The 19,354-nt window shown below is 44.6% G+C and overlaps 1 protein-coding gene across 8 annotated transcripts in view; it reads left to right on the forward strand.

The window, feature by feature from the left end:
- Positions 1-18,898, forward strand: part of MTSS1 (MTSS I-BAR domain containing 1) — a 116,618-nt gene extending 97,720 nt beyond the window's left edge. Inside the window, exons 8-15 of one of the 8 annotated variants that reach the window (XM_072330233.1) lie at positions 1,063-1,170; positions 2,068-2,165; positions 4,129-4,339; positions 11,025-11,144; positions 12,139-12,333; positions 13,967-14,131; positions 14,492-14,654; positions 15,922-18,898. In XM_072330233.1, coding sequence (XP_072186334.1) covers positions 1,063-1,170; positions 2,068-2,165; positions 4,129-4,339; positions 11,025-11,144; positions 12,139-12,333; positions 13,967-14,131; positions 14,492-14,654; positions 15,922-16,619 — 1,758 coding nt within the window. In that variant the 3' untranslated portion in view covers positions 16,620-18,898. The remainder of the gene's footprint in view (positions 1-1,062; positions 1,171-2,067; positions 2,166-4,128; positions 4,340-11,024; positions 11,145-12,138; positions 12,334-13,966; positions 14,132-14,491; positions 14,655-15,921) is intronic. The other 7 variants (XM_072330237.1, XM_072330234.1, XM_072330235.1 and 4 more) reach the window with 7 other exon arrangements.
- Positions 18,899-19,354: the final 456 nt, after the last annotated feature.

Genomic DNA, 19,354 nt, shown 5'->3' on the forward strand with positions numbered 1-19,354 from the left:
CAGATCGCAGCTTGCTTCCATGCAATTTTCTGGCAGCTCTTTTCCTCCAACGTGACAGTTTTTTTTCAGTTCATTGAAAGGGCTTCAGTGTAATTTCCTAATCTCAGGTTGTCTGAAGCCCAGCAATGAATCGTTTGTGGCTTTCAGCAAGCATGATGCATTTCTGAGGGGCCTTCAGTGTGTTAGGAAAATTTTGTGCCTAGTGTTTGTTTACAGAGAGCACCTGTCTCAACACAAAACCATGGTGAGAGGTGTGGAAAGGTGCTGCCTGGACAGCTGGAGGTTAGTTGCAGACTGAAGGCCTGGGTCTAACTACCAGAGTAGCAACAGCAATACTGTGGTGAGTCATAGTGGTGAAATATTCTGGACTAGCTGTTGATATATCTTGAGCTAGGCTGAATCATAGATATGCTAATATTTCACACCTGTATAGTGCCTTAATCGCAAAGATTCTAAAAGCTAGCAGAAGTATGAGTTTAGCTCCTATTTATAAGTTTGAAGTTGAAGGTCCACTAGTGAGTATACTAGGAAGAGTTAAAATTAATCCAGATGCCACACGAATGACACTCTCTTTCTGGAACTGTCACAGAAAGAAGGCTGAGATGCCATCTCATTGATGAGAGAGAGGATTTCTGGGCCTACCAACATAGAGCAATCTTAAAAGAGTCATAGAATCATTAGAGTTGGAAGGGATCAGTAAGGGCCATCTAGTCTGACTCCCCTGCAGTGAACAGGAACACCTACAGCTAGAGCGGGTTGCTCAGAGCCCCAGCCAGCCTGGCCTTGAGTGTCTCCAAGGTTGGGGCGTCCTCCACCTCTCCGGACAACCTGTGCCAGTGCCTCACTACCGTTATTGTACAAAACTTTATATCCAGTCTAAATCATAAAACTCTAGATGAATGTTTCCAGCTCTCTTTCATAAGCAGTGATTGTTTGATTGATGAGGAAAAAGCAGCTCCAGTGGGCATTGCTACAGTCATCGGGAAAAGCAAAACGCATTGTGTCGTGGGTTGGACTTTTAAAACTGAGGCTGTGATTAGACTTGTTCTTTTGTCTTTTCAGGAAGAAGAAATATCAATGCTGGGAGAAATAACTCATTTACAGACGATATCAGATGACTTGAAAAGTCTCACCATGGATCCACACAAGTTGCCATCTTCAAGCGAACAGGTGAGCGTGGAAGGTGTTTTTACTTTTAGCTTGTAAGTTCTTTGTGTGTGGTGAGAAACACTGACTGCTGGCATTTAGTGGCTTAACATTACATAAAACTTTTAATTTAAAATTAAATTAAATTTAATTTAAAAACTTGGATTTGAAGTACCAGCCAAGTGCTCCTGAACTATTTGGGGAGAGCAGTGTGAAGTGGCAGTTAGCAGAAATATATGAAAACGCATGAAATGCCCATTTTCTGCTGAGGGTACTTGAATGGGTGATACCTCCTCACCCTACGCTTGAGCGTCCCTGTCTGTGTGTGATTACAAGATTGCTGAGATCAGATATCTTGATGGAGCCAAACGTTTGAACATTATTGCGTGCCATCATTAAAATGCATAGAAAATGTGTGTCGTTAAGGAACCTTTGATTCAGCCCTGCTGAACTCAGTTTTCTTGTCATGCCTTAAAAGCCGTATCATTGACCTAAAAGTATAAAGGATGGAAGCTCTGTTGCTGGTGGGTATTGGATCTTCAATTTTTTCCTAATGTGAGTTTCTAAATGCTGAAGCTGCTGCAGTTTTGGTTTTTTTCATAAGAGAAAAAGAAAACCAGCAGCCTACGATATGGATAAAATGAAACTCCAGTTCACTTTTTGAAGATTTTTTTCTGTTCACATCTGAACTTTCCTTCTGTGATAGCAGTTCTAGTGTTAAGGAACTGTGGTTTCTGGAAACCCCAAGAGTTGGCTGTCCTCTGTGAGAACTGAACACACACAGTGTAATTCTAGCAGAAAAATGGGTCAGTTGGTACTGAAATCTTGCAGTGAGAATAAATGTTGTGTGAGCAGCAAGTGGTTTCTAATAGAGGAAAAAAGATTTCCTTGTCCTTGATGCTGTTGATTATCTTTCATCAGGTAATTTTAGATTTGAAAGGTTCTGATTACAGCTGGTCTTACCAGACTCCTCCATCCTCTCCCAGTACCACCATGTCCAGAAAATCTAGTGTTTGCAGGTAAGTAGACTGGTAATATTTCATTCTAACCTGTTTGGGGGCAAAGAGAGGCAAGTTCAGACTGTGGTATGGATTTGTGTTCATACTTAAATAACAACTCTTAATGAAATAAATCCCTCATGGTCTTTATCCATGTAAGTATGTGACTGGGAGTATTAAAAAGGATGGGCATCACTGAACAACTTTCAAGCTCAAGACAACTTGACGATGCTTTTGATCCAGTTCTCTTGAAGCCATTTCAGATCAAAGAGCAGACTGTACTAATTTGAGCTCTGAGATTGTTCGTTTGTAATTTCCTTTCCTGTTTTTCATATGGTGACTTCTTAGATTATTCTGAGTAGCTGTTACTAATCAGTAAGCTAACTGTTTAAAAAGGAAAAACATTCTTGGCAGTTACGCTGTCAGTCTGGTAGAGGGGAATGCTTTTTTGATACAAGTTGTGTGGTTTTTTTACTGTTTAATGCTGTCTAATGCTGTCCTGAACTATGTTGAAACACTGGGTTCTGTCTATGCTTTCTCTGTAAAACTGTTTTCTCTCGTGAAACAGTTTATTAGCATGCTGCCCCTGTACCTGGTGTCTACATTTACTCTTTCCTTTTATTGAAAAGGAAGACATCCTACTGTGTATTCTGCTCTAACACCTTTGTAGCTGCTCTCAAATGATTACCTTTAAGTTTGCTGTATGAATAATGTACTACAGGTTCCCTGTGTATGAGCAAAGTTACCTATAACATGTCAGAGCAAGTGAACATGACTTCTTTTATGTATCTACTTGTCTTGCATGCAGATATATATAAAAAAATCCTTCAATACTTTTATATATATATGAAAACATGCATACTTAGAGCAATGAGCACAGGCTTATAGATGCAATATCCTGATGCTATAAAAGAAAATGGCTGAAAATCCATCATCTGTTCCTAATCAACCTAATTTTGTGTGGTAGAACCTATACAGGTACTACTGTGTATGAATAAAATATATCAGAGCTCCTCTTCCTGAGCTGCTAGCTGAATTGTCCGTCTTCTATGTACGTGGAATTTATGAACAGGTGGTGCAGTGCTGGCCCATGCATAGTTTAGTGCCATCTCCTAAGCTAGGCAATGGACACATCAGTGAAGATAGGAATATGCCTTCAAAGTGATGCATCCTGCTAGTCCTGCTTAGCCACCCCAGCAGGAAACTGTAGCTGTTCCCATGTTTTGCTGTTGCTCACGAGTACTCAAGATTAAAAATCAGTCTTATTCATTGAAATGGGTTTTTTTTTTGTGTACCTTTCTTTTAATGGATATTAATTTGGATTATTAATTCTCTGATGATCTTTCTTAAAGCTGCATACCTGGAGACAGGACTTCACTGAATAAACCATCACATGCTTTTATTCCTGATAGAAAGCATTCATGTGAGAGAAACTTGTCCCAGTCACTCAGAATATGGGGTTTTGGTTGTGCTGTCAGAAATCTCATACGCTGGCCACTGGCTGACCCAAAAACTGCATGTCAGGATGCAGACTTGTAGCTGAGCCATGATGCCTTTGGACCCTCTGCTAGAGATTTCTCTGAAAATGTGGTCCCTGGTGCAGTAGAAGAGAGCTGTCGGCAAGGTTCTTTGCTTATAAGTGTAACGGCCAGGGTGCGTGTAACACGGCCTTCATGCGTAACCTAACTCGAACTGCTAGTGGTTATAGAACATTGTGTTATTAAGTAAAATTCCAGGTAAAATGCCATTTTCTCTCTGGTCACAAGGGATACTGCAGCTGCTTATGGTTCCTTACTGATATATATGTGCATATATATATATATATTTAAATTTATTTTGTCAACATTTTTTCTTTTCCGGTTTATGCTGCCTGTTGCTAGAGACATGTGGAATGTTAATTGTACTGTATACGGGTCTCTCCCCACCCCACCCTTGTGTCTTTTCCTCTCCCCTTTCCTTTCTCTGTTCCTTTTGTCTCTCACAGCAGTCTGAACAGCGTTAACAGTAGTGATTCCCGGTCCAGTGGCTCGCACTCGCACTCACCTAGTTCACACTATCGCTATCGCAGCTCCAATCTGCCTCAGCAGGCACCCATGAGGCTGTCCAGTGTGTCCTCCCATGATTCTGGATTCATGTCCCAGGATGCTTTCCAGTCCAAATCGCCATCCCCTATGCCACCAGAAGCACCTAACCAGGTACGTGCAAGCATGAGAACAAAAAAAAACCTGAGCGTGAGCTGACTCCTCCACTTGGCTCACCTTTCACAAAAGGATGTGATGTAACTTTGGGGTACCTTGGAGTCAGATTAATCCCCGAGGGCCGGTCTGACTGCACTTCATCCATCTAAAAGTTGGGCCTCTGTTTGGAGCGATATGTACTGCTATTGCAGCTGGCAGTGAAGAAAGGGATGAGTCACTCTCAGGGGATGCTGGTTTTGCTCTGGCCCTGAAGGGAGCCTGGATGCCTAACTTTCAGATGGGTACAGAGGGGAAGGACTAAGATACCCCACTCTACAAGAGTAAATGCTCACTTTACCCACTGAGGTTACGAATAATATCCTACGCTGATTGCAACTTGTTAATATCTGATGGCTGTTTATTTCTTAATGGACAAATATTAGTGCCAGAACAGCCTTCTGACAGCTATTGTATTGATACTGGTGGCTTTAGAAACAGGAATACTATTTTTATTCCCACCAAATGGACCCCTACAAAGGGCCTGGAATACTCAGTGTCAAAATATTGTTAGCAACGTCATAGGACGCTTTAGTTTTGTCATTTCTGATGACATCCCTTTCTGTGGATAGGCTTACATTTAGTAGGTAGCTCTCCCAGTGAAACTGAGTATCTTCAACAACAGCACCGGTTCATTTAGGCCTGGGGCATATCCTTGAGGGAAGCTCAGCATTTTTCTGTCAATATACTCTTCCATTTAATAAAAATGCTTTGTTTTCAAATGAATACATCTGCAACTGTCCCCAGTCTGGGCACATCAGCATTGTTTTTATAGATGACAACCTGAAGAACTTTGTGCACACTAATAAAATGAATGTTTTGTTTAGATTGGCTATGGCTAACCTAAGTGAAATGCAAAAAAGTAAATGAGCAATAATAAAGTAAACTGGAATAGTAACAAGGTAAGGAAGTTGACTTTTAAGATACATACATTGGTTATACATGCTAGCATCATCTTTGATTTTCATAGTATCCACTGCACCTGCATAAAAGGGTGGTAATCTACATGACGGTGCTGTGTTTGCTGATGAGGATGTAACTTTGCAATCGCCCTTAGCATGGAAAAAACCCAACACCTCTCTTTGCAAGTTCCCCTGTTAAACAAGGGAGAGAACTTAGGCCGGTATCAGCTGGCAGAACATCCTGAAAGTCGATGGAGTCACGCTGATCTACACCAGCTAAGTTCATACGCTTTCACTTCATTTTAGAAACTATCCATAAAGTTGCAAACTGATCCAAGCATCACTTGAGCTATTCATGAGCTGTAGAAGGCTGCAGCAGTGTGGCGCTGACTTGACAAGTGTAGTGTGTTGGTATAACAAATAGGTATGTGCTCTGTGTGTCTCTAGTTCTGTATACCTTTACGCAGAGGAAAAGGTAACAGATCATTGCCTGGCCGCTTCATCTCTGCTTAAATGTCTCGCTTTGTATGTTCAGCACTAAGTAAAATGTGTGTGTTGTGCTGACAGATAACTGTGATCGTGAGCTTACTGAGAAGCCGTTCAGTTTACAGCGTTATGTTGTGTTGTGTGTCTCTAACCAACTGACAGATCTTCCTTTTGGGACTGTGCTTGGAGGCTGGGCGGTGGGTGGGAGGAGCAGTGCTAGCGGCTGCAGACTGTTCCTGAAACACTGATGTCACTGTTTCTGGTAGCAACACTGAGGAAGCAGAAAAGCAAGCTCTGGGATCAACAAAGGAAATTAAAAGCCATGCATCTTGTGCAGGTGGACACTTTGCTGATGTTTGCTAGCTGTGTGCTGCGGCATCTGCTAGCAGCAGTAGTTTTTAAGGCAACAAGGCCCGTTTTCTTTTAATAATGGATTTCAAAAGACAGTAGAAAGGGGCCACGTAAAATCCCCAAATTACGGGAATGGGACTGTGTGAGCTACATGAAGATTTATGCTCTCACCTACACTGAAAATTAATCCAAGTCCATTCAACACAACAGATAAAGGGTGAAATCTGAAAGAAGTAAGCAGGGATTTGAACAAGACGCAGGCTGTGCCAGGGGAGGGATGACTGTCAAAATGAACAGGCCTGCAGCTGCTGAGTAGTCTTCACAGTTATCCCAGTCTGCGTAGAAAGAAAGAAAAAGAGTGATTATTCTCTTTCATTGAGTTTGCGGTATTCCCCACTATTCTCTACAGCATTATTCTTGACATCACTGGCAGTAAAAGCGTTAGCCTCTAACAGATAGCTGTGCATTTAGAAGGGGCTCTTCCAAAATCAAGCAAGTGCAGCTGGGTGAAAAGCATTGCAGATCCTTCTCTGAAGGTGAACGGTTTCTCTAAATGCCAGATGTGAGGTCAGCCTTGGTCAGCGCTGCCTTTTGCATGTACTGAAGTCACATGAAGCCCTTGGAAGGTCTTCTTCTGAAAGCAGAGTATGAATGAAAGTCCAGCGTGGTTGGTGCTGTTTGACCACTTGTGCCCTGTGCAGTTCTCAAGCTGATGTGCCACCTCATCCCATTAAGTCTGTGTTAAGGGGATGGCAGTAGAAGGCTGGGCTTGGAGCGAGCACACGTGGTGATTTTCATCAAGTGGGAAGTGGTTATGGAGCTGAATGTTAGAGGATGCTAATGACGTGACAGAAGTGAAAGTGAGGGAAGAGAAAGAAGCGGATTAAAGTGGAGGGGAGTAAAGTAACAAACCGTTCATGTAGTCAGACAGCAGAGAACTAAGTCTTTCTTGTTGGAATATTCTGGAAATCATTTTCCCTTAACAATAAGGTAGAGGGACACCAGAGGTGAACTTGCTTCTGCATGGAAGCTAAGATTCTACTTTAGAGGAAATTTCATTGCTTGAAATAGCTTCAAGGTGGAATAGGGAGAATATATTGTTGCAACTATTCAGTTGTCCACGTAAATTACCGTATGTTCCTAAATTGAACCATTAAAAAAAGTTATAGAAATAAATGCATCTATCAGTTTCACCAGACACTTGTTCCTCCTAAACATCGTTTTACAAAATGAAGTTTCCCAAGGGTTTGTCCCTAGCTAGAAGGGAGAAGTGAGTAGTGCCTCACTTCTGGAAATGAGACAGGCCGAGGAGGGGACCTTCAGTCCCTGCGCTTAGCTTTTAGAAATGCAGCTGATGTGTCTTTTACTGACTGCAAAGGGACAAAGGGACAGGCTCTTCTATAGAGTTTGGTCTTCTGAGAAACTCTTGTCTAGTACAGGAAGAAGGGAAGGGTTAAGAAAGCAGTGCTGTGTTTGGATGGAGAGCATAGCAAAGGATGCAGATAATCCAAGAACTTGGAAGAGTGTGTGGGAGACCAGATACCATGCTGTACATCCATAATGTACATCTGAGGGACTGCTTGTTGCTGCACAGAGCGGTTCTGACTTTCTGCTGATACTGTTAACATCAGGGTTTTTCTCAGAAGAGGTGATTGGAGAGCTGAGCAGAACCACCATTATCACAGCTGTGGGAAAAAAATAACCTCCTGGGGTTAAAGGAGCTAAAATGAAAGAACTAATTCTAAAAACGGTTCAAATTAAGCAATCATTTTTAAAAGGGATAAACTAAAACCAACTGGAAAAAAGCAACCCAGAGTCACATTGCTCACTGCAGGGGACGTGATGCAGAACTTGCTCAGCCTCGTGTTGCCGGTGTGTGTGCAGCTGCAGCAAGCACTCCAAGTTTGGAGACCTTTTGCCCAAGCAGTAACTGCGCAGTTTCTGTTCTCAGTCACTCATGTACTTTCTGCTAAGGAATGAAGGGTGGTCTGTGCTTCCCACAATCAGATCCTCTCAGCTAATCAGGACTGTTTCTGCAGTCTGATCCAGGCAGCATTTTGCCTGTACCCACTCTTTTTGCTTTTCCCTCAGGAGCTCAGTATTCTTCCATCCCCAGCAATTTCTCACTGACCGAATCCTTTTTTAGCAAGAAACGAGGCTTCCTGTTGTTCTATGTTGGGAATTTCTCAAGATGAAGAGATGCAGCTTCCCTACCACCACATCTTGCATTTCCTTCAACTATCAAGCTCTTTACCCCATGGTATTTTGGCTCATCCTGTGTCTCACTTTGCCTGTTAAATGACCACACCGAGTTTGTTGTGAGAGATTTCCTTCTGTCTTTCTTTCACCTTGACGTCACTTCATTTCAAAAGTTCTCTGTTTCCAGACTTGTCTGCTTTACATCATGTAAGTTGAACAAATCTTTACATCTTCAGGACTTGTATTTTTCTTCTTCTTCCATCTGCTGACTCCAAGGGGCTCTATTGCTAGCAAGGCGTATTCATGATGCATTTTTATCACTATTTGACATAATCTCTTTAAATTTCTTTCTTGTAAATAAGAATAGTGTATTGGGTGTAAACTTCAAATTCTCCTTTCAGTGGGTCGTATGGAGAAACCAACAACATGGCACGTGGAGCTCACATTCTTTGTTGTCCATCCTGTCATGTGCAGGGTACTCAGATCCAAAACAGTCTTCCAACAGTTCTTGTGGGTCATAAGTATGAGGTTTCAGAACATGCTCTCTGGAATAAAGTTCCCAGCTTTATTTTTTCCTGACCCTTTTACCCTATTACTGGTAGTAATAGGTGTTCTCATGGTGAGCGATCTCAAACGGCTTCTTTTGCTGAAACTTGGAGGTTTACTATAAAAATTAATTTAAGAGCATTAAAAATAGGCTCATCTCTGTCTAATGCCCCGTAGTTATGTTTGAAGGTGGAGTCATCTGCAACTCTGTGCTTGTTCATGTTCTTATTTTCAGAGATGTTTCTCCTATAAAAGAAGTTGCTTTCCATCAGGAATGTAGCATGTTATACAAAGAGTCAAACCAGTCATCCAGTACCCCATGGCATACTTTTCACTTTTCGCTTTATGAGCCATGAACACTCTTGATTTTTCCAATCCTAAATTCATCTCGACTCTCTAAGTTGAAGTTTTGAGCTGAAAGGGCATCGTACCACCCTCTGAATACAAGCCTGTTTACTGAGCCCACAGGTACCTAAATACACTTGCCACGATGCATGCAGGTCTGATCTGATGCCAGCAGGAGATGGGGTGTACATTATTTGTAAATTAATCCTCTGCGTTACATGCTTTCTTTCTGTCTTTTTTTTTAGCAGTCTTTGCAAAGTTTTACAGCCCGTACTTAAATCCACCACTCACTAATAATTTCAGGATACTTTTCAGCTGCCCTGGTCATCTTCACTGAAATCCTTACAGCAGTGGTGTTCCGTCTTGGGAGATTGGCATCTCCTTTTACGTAGGCAGTTAGCAGCATATCCATTCTTTATATGTGGGTTCTAGTGAGGAGAGAGGCAACTTCTGGGTGTCAGCACTGGTGATTCCTCTGCAGTGCCTCTCATTCGGGTCCCATTTTATTGCAGGCTCACCCCAAGCTCTCATCTCTCATCCTAGGTAACTGTCGAAGTTCCATTTCAGCTGAGATTTCCCTCCCTTTTCATAATGTTGTTGAAAACTGAGGTGCTGCTACACAAGTCTGTATAGAAGAAAACGTTCTGGATTCTTTGTCATTCTTTCTGGCTTGACAAAATGTTGGCGGCATCCTTAGGTTTTCTTCACAGGTCTTGGACTACAAAAGGATGAATTATTCTTGCCAGTGTTGGATTTCCTGGCAGTGAACAGAGCTCAGGGCTGCCCTGATCTCTTTTCTGGTGTCTTTGACTATTACAGGGCCTTTGGTTGGACCTGTATGCACATCCCTACTGGTGGTGATGCTGATTGCAGTCAGAAAGTGTTCCACATGCTTGTTCACCTTGGAGTAAGGCCTGTCTGATTTAAGTAAGGGTTGTCTGCATTACCTGCTTTTGTGGAGGCGTTACAGCAGTGAATGCATGTAGGAGCATGCACTGGAAGGTGACAGAGAAGTTCCTTGCAAGAGGCTGAATGTTTGAGCTGTTTGTTGGACATTCAGTGTCCTGCATTTTCTTTCCCTCTTCATCTAAGCTCTTGATATTTTTCATCTCTGCTGATAAGAGGAAGCAGCTGGCAAGCACATGCTACCATTTATGCACTCAGCAGGGTACATGCACCTTCCTTTTGACTGCTGGGCAGAAAAGCTTGAGTCAGTGCTCTGGGTGTGTGCATACTCCCACAGAGGCACACGCATGCAGACTTTGGACACGTCCAGTTTGGTAAGTATTGCTTATTTCTCTGTTCTATAATATTTGAACTCAGATGAACTTTTCACAAGCGCTATTGCAGATCAGAAACTCTGAGAACTTGTGAATGTGACATCTGCTGCTCCATGTTTTCAATCTAAACTTGGTTTTTCAAGTACTGACGATCTGCTTTTCTGTATGAATCAGTTGTCTTGGTACATTGCATGGTTGGACCATCGGTCCATTCAGCTTCTTGCCCTGAGACAGCTAACAGTATTGAGATGCTGAGATGTAATGAGGGGTTGAGACCGATCCCTCATTCTCAAGCAATGTGGCAAGTTCTCGCACTAAGCAAATGGCTTGTTTTGTTGTAGATTTCCTGAATGTTAGCAATGGTTTTGAGCGGTTTCTAATTGTTTATTTAAACCCTAACCCTCTGCTTCTCTCATCCTTCCCTTTCTCCTCTGTGTGTCTTTGTTTATGTGCTTTTTGTCTTTCTTTTTTGTTTGTTTTTCTTTTTGGTGGCTTGTGTATCCTTTCCCTGCGTTGTGGTGCTGTTTTACGCTGCAGAATTCGTCCAGCTCTGCCTCTTCTGAAGCCTCTGAAACCTGCCAGTCAGTGAGCGAGTGCAGTTCCCCCACCTCAGTCAGCTCAGGCTCCACCATGGGGGCTTGGGCCTCCACAGATAAGGTGAAAAACTTCATCTCCAAGACGTACAAACCTGTTAGCTTGTTATCCAAACCCAGCAACTTTTGGACAAAAAAATGTGCATGGGACACAGCCAGGATTCCTCTCTGGGAAGATGAGAATAGGAACTACTGCACACTCCCTTAAAATTGAATCTCTTTGAATGAACCACGGTGATACCTTAAAAGGAGCTGCTGGGGGGACGCCACAAATTGGCCATTTTGAGAGTAACGTTCTAAGAAAATCTCGGTGTCCGCCTTTTCTGTTTGAAGAGACTGTGGAGCGCTGCCCAAACCAGCTGGCTGCCTGACAAAGAGCACCTTGGCCAGGTTTTGCCATTGGTGGCTTCTCCACTCTCTCCCATTAGATATGCTATGCCAAGCAATTGGGGTGTGTTTCTGAACAAAACTAAAAGCAGTACAAAACACTGTGCCAGAACGTGGTTGGAGTAAATTGTGGGGGATGCCTTCAGAACCAGAGGAGGAAGTGAGTGCAGTGTCCATTCTCATCTGGTAAATCCTTGCTGTTGGGTTTTTTCTTTTTCCCCCTTCCATGTCATCACACGGCCAGCTCACGTCATTTCCAAAGGCAGTATGCTTTTCCTCTCTGTCCGCCTATGTGGATTAAACGCCACCAATGCGAACGCCTTCGGTACCAGAAATGTTTTGTTTCTGTGCCCACAGACTAAATTGCCAAAGCTCGTTCCAGTGTGCCACTTTCATGGACAGAAGGCAATGCTGCTTAGCCTGGAGACAATGACTGCTAGATTGGTGTCTGAAATTTGTTATACCGAGTAACAATTTTCAAGCAATCTCAGTTCTGAGCCAAGCATTGTATCGATTTTCTGTTGTTTATTTGCGGCAAAGCTAAGATCTTTTGTTTATTTGTTTTAAGATACAGTTTTCTCCCTAGAGCGTCAGAGTCACAGTGTATTTTCATATTCATTCTGTTTATATTAATTTCTCTGTTTTTGTTTGTTTATTTGTTTCGTTTCCAGTTGTCTAATGGGTTTTATCACTGTAGTTTATCAAGTGACCCATCCGTAGCTTCAGTTGGTGCAGGTCCTTTCCCTCATTTCCCGCCTGTCTCCCGCGCGTGGACTCGGGCTCCCTCAGCCCTCCTTCCAGACTACGTTCATTATTACACCATTGGGCCAGGCATGTTACCATCATCTAAGATCCCTAGCTGGAAGGTTTGTGTTCCTTTTGTTGTGGCAGTCCTCACCTCCTCATACTGAGTGTGCGCACAGCGGGTGTTGCTACCTTTCAATCCCTGTAATTACTGTTGATTTGCTCTGTTGAAAATGGCTCTGAACGGGCACTGCATGGTGATAATCAGCTAAAATGCAGTACTGAATGCTTCTGAATGACCTTGTCAGTTCTGAATTTGCTTTCTAAAGCACATTAAAAAACAAACAAACAAAAAACATATTAATGCTGATAACAGCAAGATAAGAAGGAGTAGTTTAGCGCTGGAATGAATGTGGCATTGTTGGAAGCACTCTGGGCTCCATTCAGCAAGCGGAGAGTGTGTTGAGTATCCTCAAAGCTCTCAGTTGGGCAGAGAAGTGCAAGCTTGGTACCCAGCTTGTGTGGTGAAATCACTTGTGGAACAACACAGTGTTCTCCCTGCAGCTGCTGGCCTTGCCCCCCCCTAGGCCATAGGCAGCGTGCTCTTGTAGGTCTAGCTGGAGTGGGTTAAGAAGCTGCTTGGCACCAGGTGAAGCCCAGCAGTGACAGCAGCTGCCTTAACTTTGCTGCCACAGACTGAAAGAACTCCCACAGCTTGTTCTGTTGTCTCAGCTGAGACCATAAAGTCTGTCAGAGTGCAGCAACTTCTTTCAGTTGCCGCAGCTGGATCTGCGAGGATCTCCCTCCACATCCAGATGTCTTTGCTCTGCCAGAGCATGGACTTATCCCTGCCAGTCACTTCCCTATGGAACAGTGCCCTGGAGCAGTGGGACCAGGTCTCCTGTCTGTTACCCTGAAGTTCCACACTGCTGGAATGCAGCTGGTAATGGCTGCACAGGTCCTTGATGCCTGTGGATGCTTACGTGATGCTACGTATGCGCTGTGGGACCTTCTTGTATGTGTAAATTGAGATGCCTTGTTGCAGACCTCTCACTTGTCTCTCCAGCAGTTGGAGTCTGAGACATGAACACAAGAAGTTGGCCGCAGTGATCCCAGGGCTTCTGTGTCATTGGTTGTGTCTGTACTAGAAGCAGTTTGCCGGTGCATTTTACAGCAGAATGCTTACAGCAGACACAGCTGTTAGGCAAAGCACAGTTCTGCACGGGTTAATAAAACCGTCAGTCTTCCTTCAGTACAATTCCTTACTGTGAACCAGAATTCAGCCATTAAGCAAACTGAGATTGCTCAGGGTAATCTCTGATGTATCAAACATTTGTTTAGGCCTAATTTTTCAAACGGCAGACATGCAGGAACGTGTCAGAACTTGTGTACATCCAGCATTGTCGATTGGACCTTCATGTATATTTTGTGTTGCGTGCCTCTGACTTCTGCACTTGGATTTCACACAGGGGTATTTCAATTAGAGAAAACTGTAGTGTTAAAATACTAAATATCTCCATTGACAAAAGCTTAGGTTTAATAGGAAATTTAGGTTTACTTTAATAATGGAGGTGGGTTTTGTAAATGAAGGTTTTCAAATACAATCAAAATCAGTTAATTTACGGCCTTATTTAGAATGACATATCCAGTTTGATACATCATCTGCAGCCTTAAAATTGCCCTCTTGCACTGTTATATTTGTGTTTATAGCTCAGTTACTCATGAAAGCTATCACTAATGAGCACGTTTCCCTAGGACTGGGCCAAGCCAGGCCCATACGATCAGCCCATGGTGAACACATTGCAGCGCCGGAAGGAGAAGCGCGAGCCAGATCTCAATGGCGGAGCTCAGAGTGGCCCACCTGTCCCACCCGAGGAGGCCCAGAGACCTCGGAGCATGACGGTGTCTGCTGCCACAAGGGTGAAGCTCTGATTTTGAATGTGCTTTTTGGTGCGAAGGAAATGGATGTGCCAGCTCCTGCCCATACTTTGTTGGCGTGCCTTAACTTGGCACATACTTACCCAGCAGGTGGGACTGGTGTGTTGGTGATGCGGTCAGCGGAAGTTGCGTTGGACATGCAAGAATATACCGTTGGGCTGTTGGCATTTGTAGGGCAGTGACAGCCAAAGAACTGCCTGTTCTTGAGCCCAAGTGAAGGGTTGGGCACAATCCTCTTGGGTTGTGATGGTGACAGGTTCTGCTTGGGTGAAAAAACAGCTAAAAACTGGTGAAGACTGATCAAACCTGTATGTAACGAATCTCTTTTCTGTGTATAACCAGCAGGGTGAGGAAATGGAGCCCTGCGAGGAGCTGGCGCTTGCTCTGACAAGAGGTCTGCAGCTCGACACGCAGAGGAGCAGTCGGGATTCCTTGCAGTGCTCCAGTGGCTACAGCACCCAGACCACAACTCCGTGCTGTTCAGAGGACACGATCCCATCTCAAGGTACCCAGCCCTGAACTGGTGTGCCATCCAAGAGCTATTCTCTTCCAGCCTGGCCCTCATGTGCTTGCCCCCCAGCAGTGAGGAGCTGTATTCCAGCAGCTGCCACTGGCTTTGCAGTCAGGGAAAGGGTGAAGGTCACTATTATGACATTTCTTCCACCCTGAAATGCAGCCTGGATTTTTTAACTAAATTGAATTCTGAATTTCTGCATAGTGTGCTGAACACATTTGTTTTCTCGTACATTCCTAGAATAAGCTTTAGTTCAGGGGTGTTACCAAGATAGAGTTTCAAAGGAAGTGCTGGATTTGTGCATCATGAGCTAAGTGGAATGACGCTGGTATTGCACTGTGCACTTTCTGTGGTAGCAGCATCCTTTTCAAGCTATTGTCTTAGCAAAGTTGTACTTGTGAGCTTTGCTTTCTTGTTCTGTCAGCGCTCTGATCCTGTTCTCACTTCTGTTTTGTGACCTTTTAGTTCATTTCCTACGCAAACAGAAATGGCTGTAGCTGGAGAAAAGAAATTTGTTGGAGACCTTCATTTGGGCAGACTTGGGAAGGTGCAGTAACGTGTTGGGTTTTGTGCCATCTTGGACCCAGCAGCAAGCTGAGAGGGATTGAGTTTTGTGTTTACAGTTCAGCAAACCATGTTGTTTGCTCAGCTGAGATCTGTGCAATCGCAGGGTGCCACAGGGCTTGCAGAGGGCCTCGCTTGGCTCAGCATTTACATGGAAAGGAAGGAACCCAATGCGATTATTAAAGCTTAGGCTGAGTTTGCAGAGCTGGCAGCTGGGATTTACTTTGTTTGCAGAATAATCAAATTTGCTGCTGAAATAGTTGGTACACCATCCCCTGAGCCACCCACTGCCTATTCTAAAGCACACCTTTTAGTCTCTGACTATGGTAAGCATTTGTATCTACAAGTGGTAGCATATGGTTTGTAGAATGCCGGTTTTGGAATCTTAACATTGGCAACAAACATCGAGTCCTTTTTGAGATCCTTTAAGAAAAGGTACTGAATGTGTACAGCTCTTGTTCTCTGTCATGAGGGATGTGGGCAGGCTGCAGGTTTAGGGTGCCTGGCCTCAGACACACAGTGTGAGAATCTTGGTCACCATGTTTCAGACTTCTTCATAGAGGAGGGACCTGCCTTAATTGGTCAATACCAATTAAGGCTCTTTTGGTTACGTGCACACACACATATTTCAGAGTTAGTGACGTGACTCAGCAGTCTTCTCCAGTTTGTTTCTAACTGTGTCATTTGGCGTCAGTTTCAGATTATGATTATTTCTCTGTGAGTGGTGACCAGGAGGCAGAACAACAAGAGTTTGACAAATCTTCCACCATCCCAAGAAACAGCGACATTAGTCAGTCCTATCGCAGAATGTTTCAGACCAAGCGTCCCGCTTCCACTGCAGGTCTGCCAACCACGCTCGGACCGGTCATCGTCACCCCCGGCGTCGCCACCATCAGGCGGACCCCCTCCACCAAACCTTCCGTCAGACGTGGCACCATAGGGGCAGGTCCGATCCCCATCAAGACGCCGGTGATCCCCGTCAAAACACCGACCGTCCCCGATATCCCGGGGGGGCTGCCGGGCGCCCTCGCTGGGACTGAGGAGTGTCCCGAGCAAAGTCCCGAGTCGCCAGCAGCAGGAGACAGCGGGCAGAGCGTCCCCAGCATGCCCTCCTCCTCATGGAGCGGACAAGCGTCTGTCAACCCCCCGCCAGCGAGCCAGAAACCAGGCGCTGCTGACGAGCAGAGGCCGGCGGTTCCAGAGAGCGAGGGGGAGGAAAGCGAGCGTGACGGCGCGAGCAGCCTGGTGCCTGCGGGTCAGCCGGAGCTCGATCCCGGAGACCTGAGCCCTGGGGACGTCCCGCAAGGAGAAGACATGCTGAACGCCATCCGGCGCGGCGTCAAGCTGAAGAAGACGACCACCAACGATCGCTCGGCACCTCGTATTTCCTAGGAGCGAAGAGCTGCCAGAGTACCAAGCCGCCGAGAGGGAACCGGGTGGAAAACTAGTTTGTCTTATCCGTTCCGATCTGTAATCAATGAATTATTAAGGTCCTCGTAACAGACGGCCTGACGGTACTCTACAAGAGAAACCATGGTGAAAGAGCGCAGTAAGACATCATCTTCACTGGCGTTTTAATTTGTAAATATCAATGATTTGTTTCCACATTTTTTTTGACCTAAGTTACACTTTTAATTTTTTCTGAAGGTGCCAAATCCCATTGACCTTTTTTATAACTCTTTGTAAAGTTTTAAATCGTAGGAGAACAAACAAACAAAACGTGTTGAGTAGTGAACTTCAAGCAAAGGGATTTAATGAGAATTGGGCTTTTTTGCAAGCTTTTGTAGAGCGCCTTGTAACAGTGAGGTTCAAAAAGCAAACAGCGGGACTTACTGCAAAGTTTAAGCGGAGCGGTGAGGAGCAGATCCTCATTCGAGCTCTAAAAGAAGGAAGTCTGGAGAGCGGGAATAAAACTTGACGACGAAAGCAATATTTAATGCGAGGAAGAAACCTGCAGTTGGTCGAATATTTTGGGTGGGGGGTGGGAGGGAGATGCCATCGAAATAGCAGATGCTGTTGCACAAAAGTAGCCTAGTAGGAGTAATTACTGGTAGCTTCATGGTAAATGCATCAGAATAAGCCATATTGGATTGCAGTGTTCTGTTTCCGTGGGGTGTTTTCAAGGCTGTTGTTTTTCTTTTCCCCACATTTCTTTCTGACTGCACAGCACCAACTCTCAGCCACATGCATGCAGCCCTCACTGTGTAGGCTCCGATCCTCCGCCCTCACCTTCTGTTGCGCCCATCCTCTCACCAAATGCGAACAGGGACGACAGGCTGAAGGCAGCTACAAAGGTGAAAAGGTTTATAACCAGCGAGCAGGGAGTTCTTAGCTATTATCAAAATGCCTTTTTGTGACCGTGCCCAGCAGGCTGGGCGCCTGGGGAAGCCCAAATATTTTGAGAAAACACGTAAGGATTTGACAGGCATAAGCAGCTTGTGGCCTACTGAACTGCGAGGGGTCCTTTCCAATACAGGGGCTTGTTTTTCTTACCTTCTTCTAAACGGCAGTCGATTGGCTTTTCTTAAATATGGAATGGGGGGGAGGGTGGGGAGATAGATACGCTTGTTTTTTATTTGATAATACCGGGAGTCTGACCACTGTATTCCCTTTTTTTGTACTTTTAGTCACGTTTTTTGGATCACTGTTGATAGAATTACTCAGAGTTGGATTTTTTCCTCTAAGTAACAGTAAGCTCTTGCTGCAATACCTGTTGTGACGGCTGGCAGAAATAGGCAGAGCGCGGGCTGCTGCAGCTGCTCGGAGCACGCAGCCACGGGGCTGCAGTTGCCCACCCCCAGCAGAGCCGCCGATGCACAGCGGGCTGCTGCAGCTGGGATCGCTGCCGGCTGCTCCGCCAGGCAGCTTCCACCCAACGCCCTGCAGATTTCTCTTGGCTCTAGGCTTGCTTCCACAACCTCTTATGCTTTAATACATAACCGCATTGGATGTGAACTTCTAGTAACCGTGTAGTCACTGTGTGCTATATAACATTTTACACTGCTGTGGTTGCTGACCTTTTTGTTTGTTCGTTTCGGTTGGTTTTTGTTTTGTTATGGCTTAGAAGCGAAAAAGAAAAGAAAAAAGAAAAAAAAGGCATGATTCTTAGAGTACGAAACCTTCCTGTCTTTGAAAAACAAGCTCCTTACTACAGAATAGAATCAACGGTAGTGCCTGTGGTGTCGCCCACCAGCCCTGATCCAGTAGCTGATGCGTTGTGCAAATGAGGCTTCGAGATGGTTTTTTGCATCAACAAGAACTGCTAGGAGATCAATCTCAATAGTTCAAAAGTGTTATTTAAACCTTGGAGATAAATACATGGATGTAACTGTACCCGAGTACAGCTTTTCACTTGTTTAGTTCTTAAACGGTAGCATCATCGGTAAAATTTAATATGAAATGTTGCCAAATTCAATGTAGAAAGAATGTGACAAAACACTTTGGATAGTTCTATTGTTTGTGTTTTTGCATATTGTAAAAGCAGTGTCACGGCTGAAAAATAAACTGTTTCTAATGGTAAATTATTGTGGTTTAGTTGCTAGTTTGTACTGAGAGTTGACCTCTCCCTGTGCAGTTTTTTGTTCTAAACTGGTATAAATAATTGCTGTAAGTGTGTCTCCCTTCTACGTTGTAATGATTGCTTAAGCCTACGTTATAAATAAAGAACTGCTGGAAAACTTCTGTATTCCACTTCTTAAAGCCTTCCTGCTTGCAGGGCGCTGCTGTCACCCCTGTGCGCTTCCAGTGCCTCCCCAACCCCTGTGGGGCAGCGGAGGACTTGGAGTTGTCCAGCCTTTATATCATAGAAGGGTTCACTGAGGTTGGAAGAGGCTGCTAAGATCATCCGGTCTGACATCAGCGCTGACACACAGAGCAGCCATAGGGGCAGGGAGGGGCAGCCGGACCATCTCAGGGGTCTGGAGAAGTCAGGAGGGTCTCCTTGCTCTGTCCTACAGCAACAACAAAGCGGCTGGTTGGACTGACTGGGATGGAGGGTGCAAAATCACACGTGAAGCGTTGGCTGTTTGCATCACTTCTTATGTAGTCAGTAGATGAGCAAGCAAAACACAGGACCTGGGGGATAGCAAGGTGCAGGAAGAGGGAGCAGGGTGTTTGTGAGCTGACAG

The sequence above is a fragment of the Excalfactoria chinensis genome, chromosome 2, assembly GCF_039878825.1.
Source record: "Excalfactoria chinensis isolate bCotChi1 chromosome 2, bCotChi1.hap2, whole genome shotgun sequence".
NCBI lineage: Eukaryota > Metazoa > Chordata > Aves > Galliformes > Phasianidae > Excalfactoria > Excalfactoria chinensis.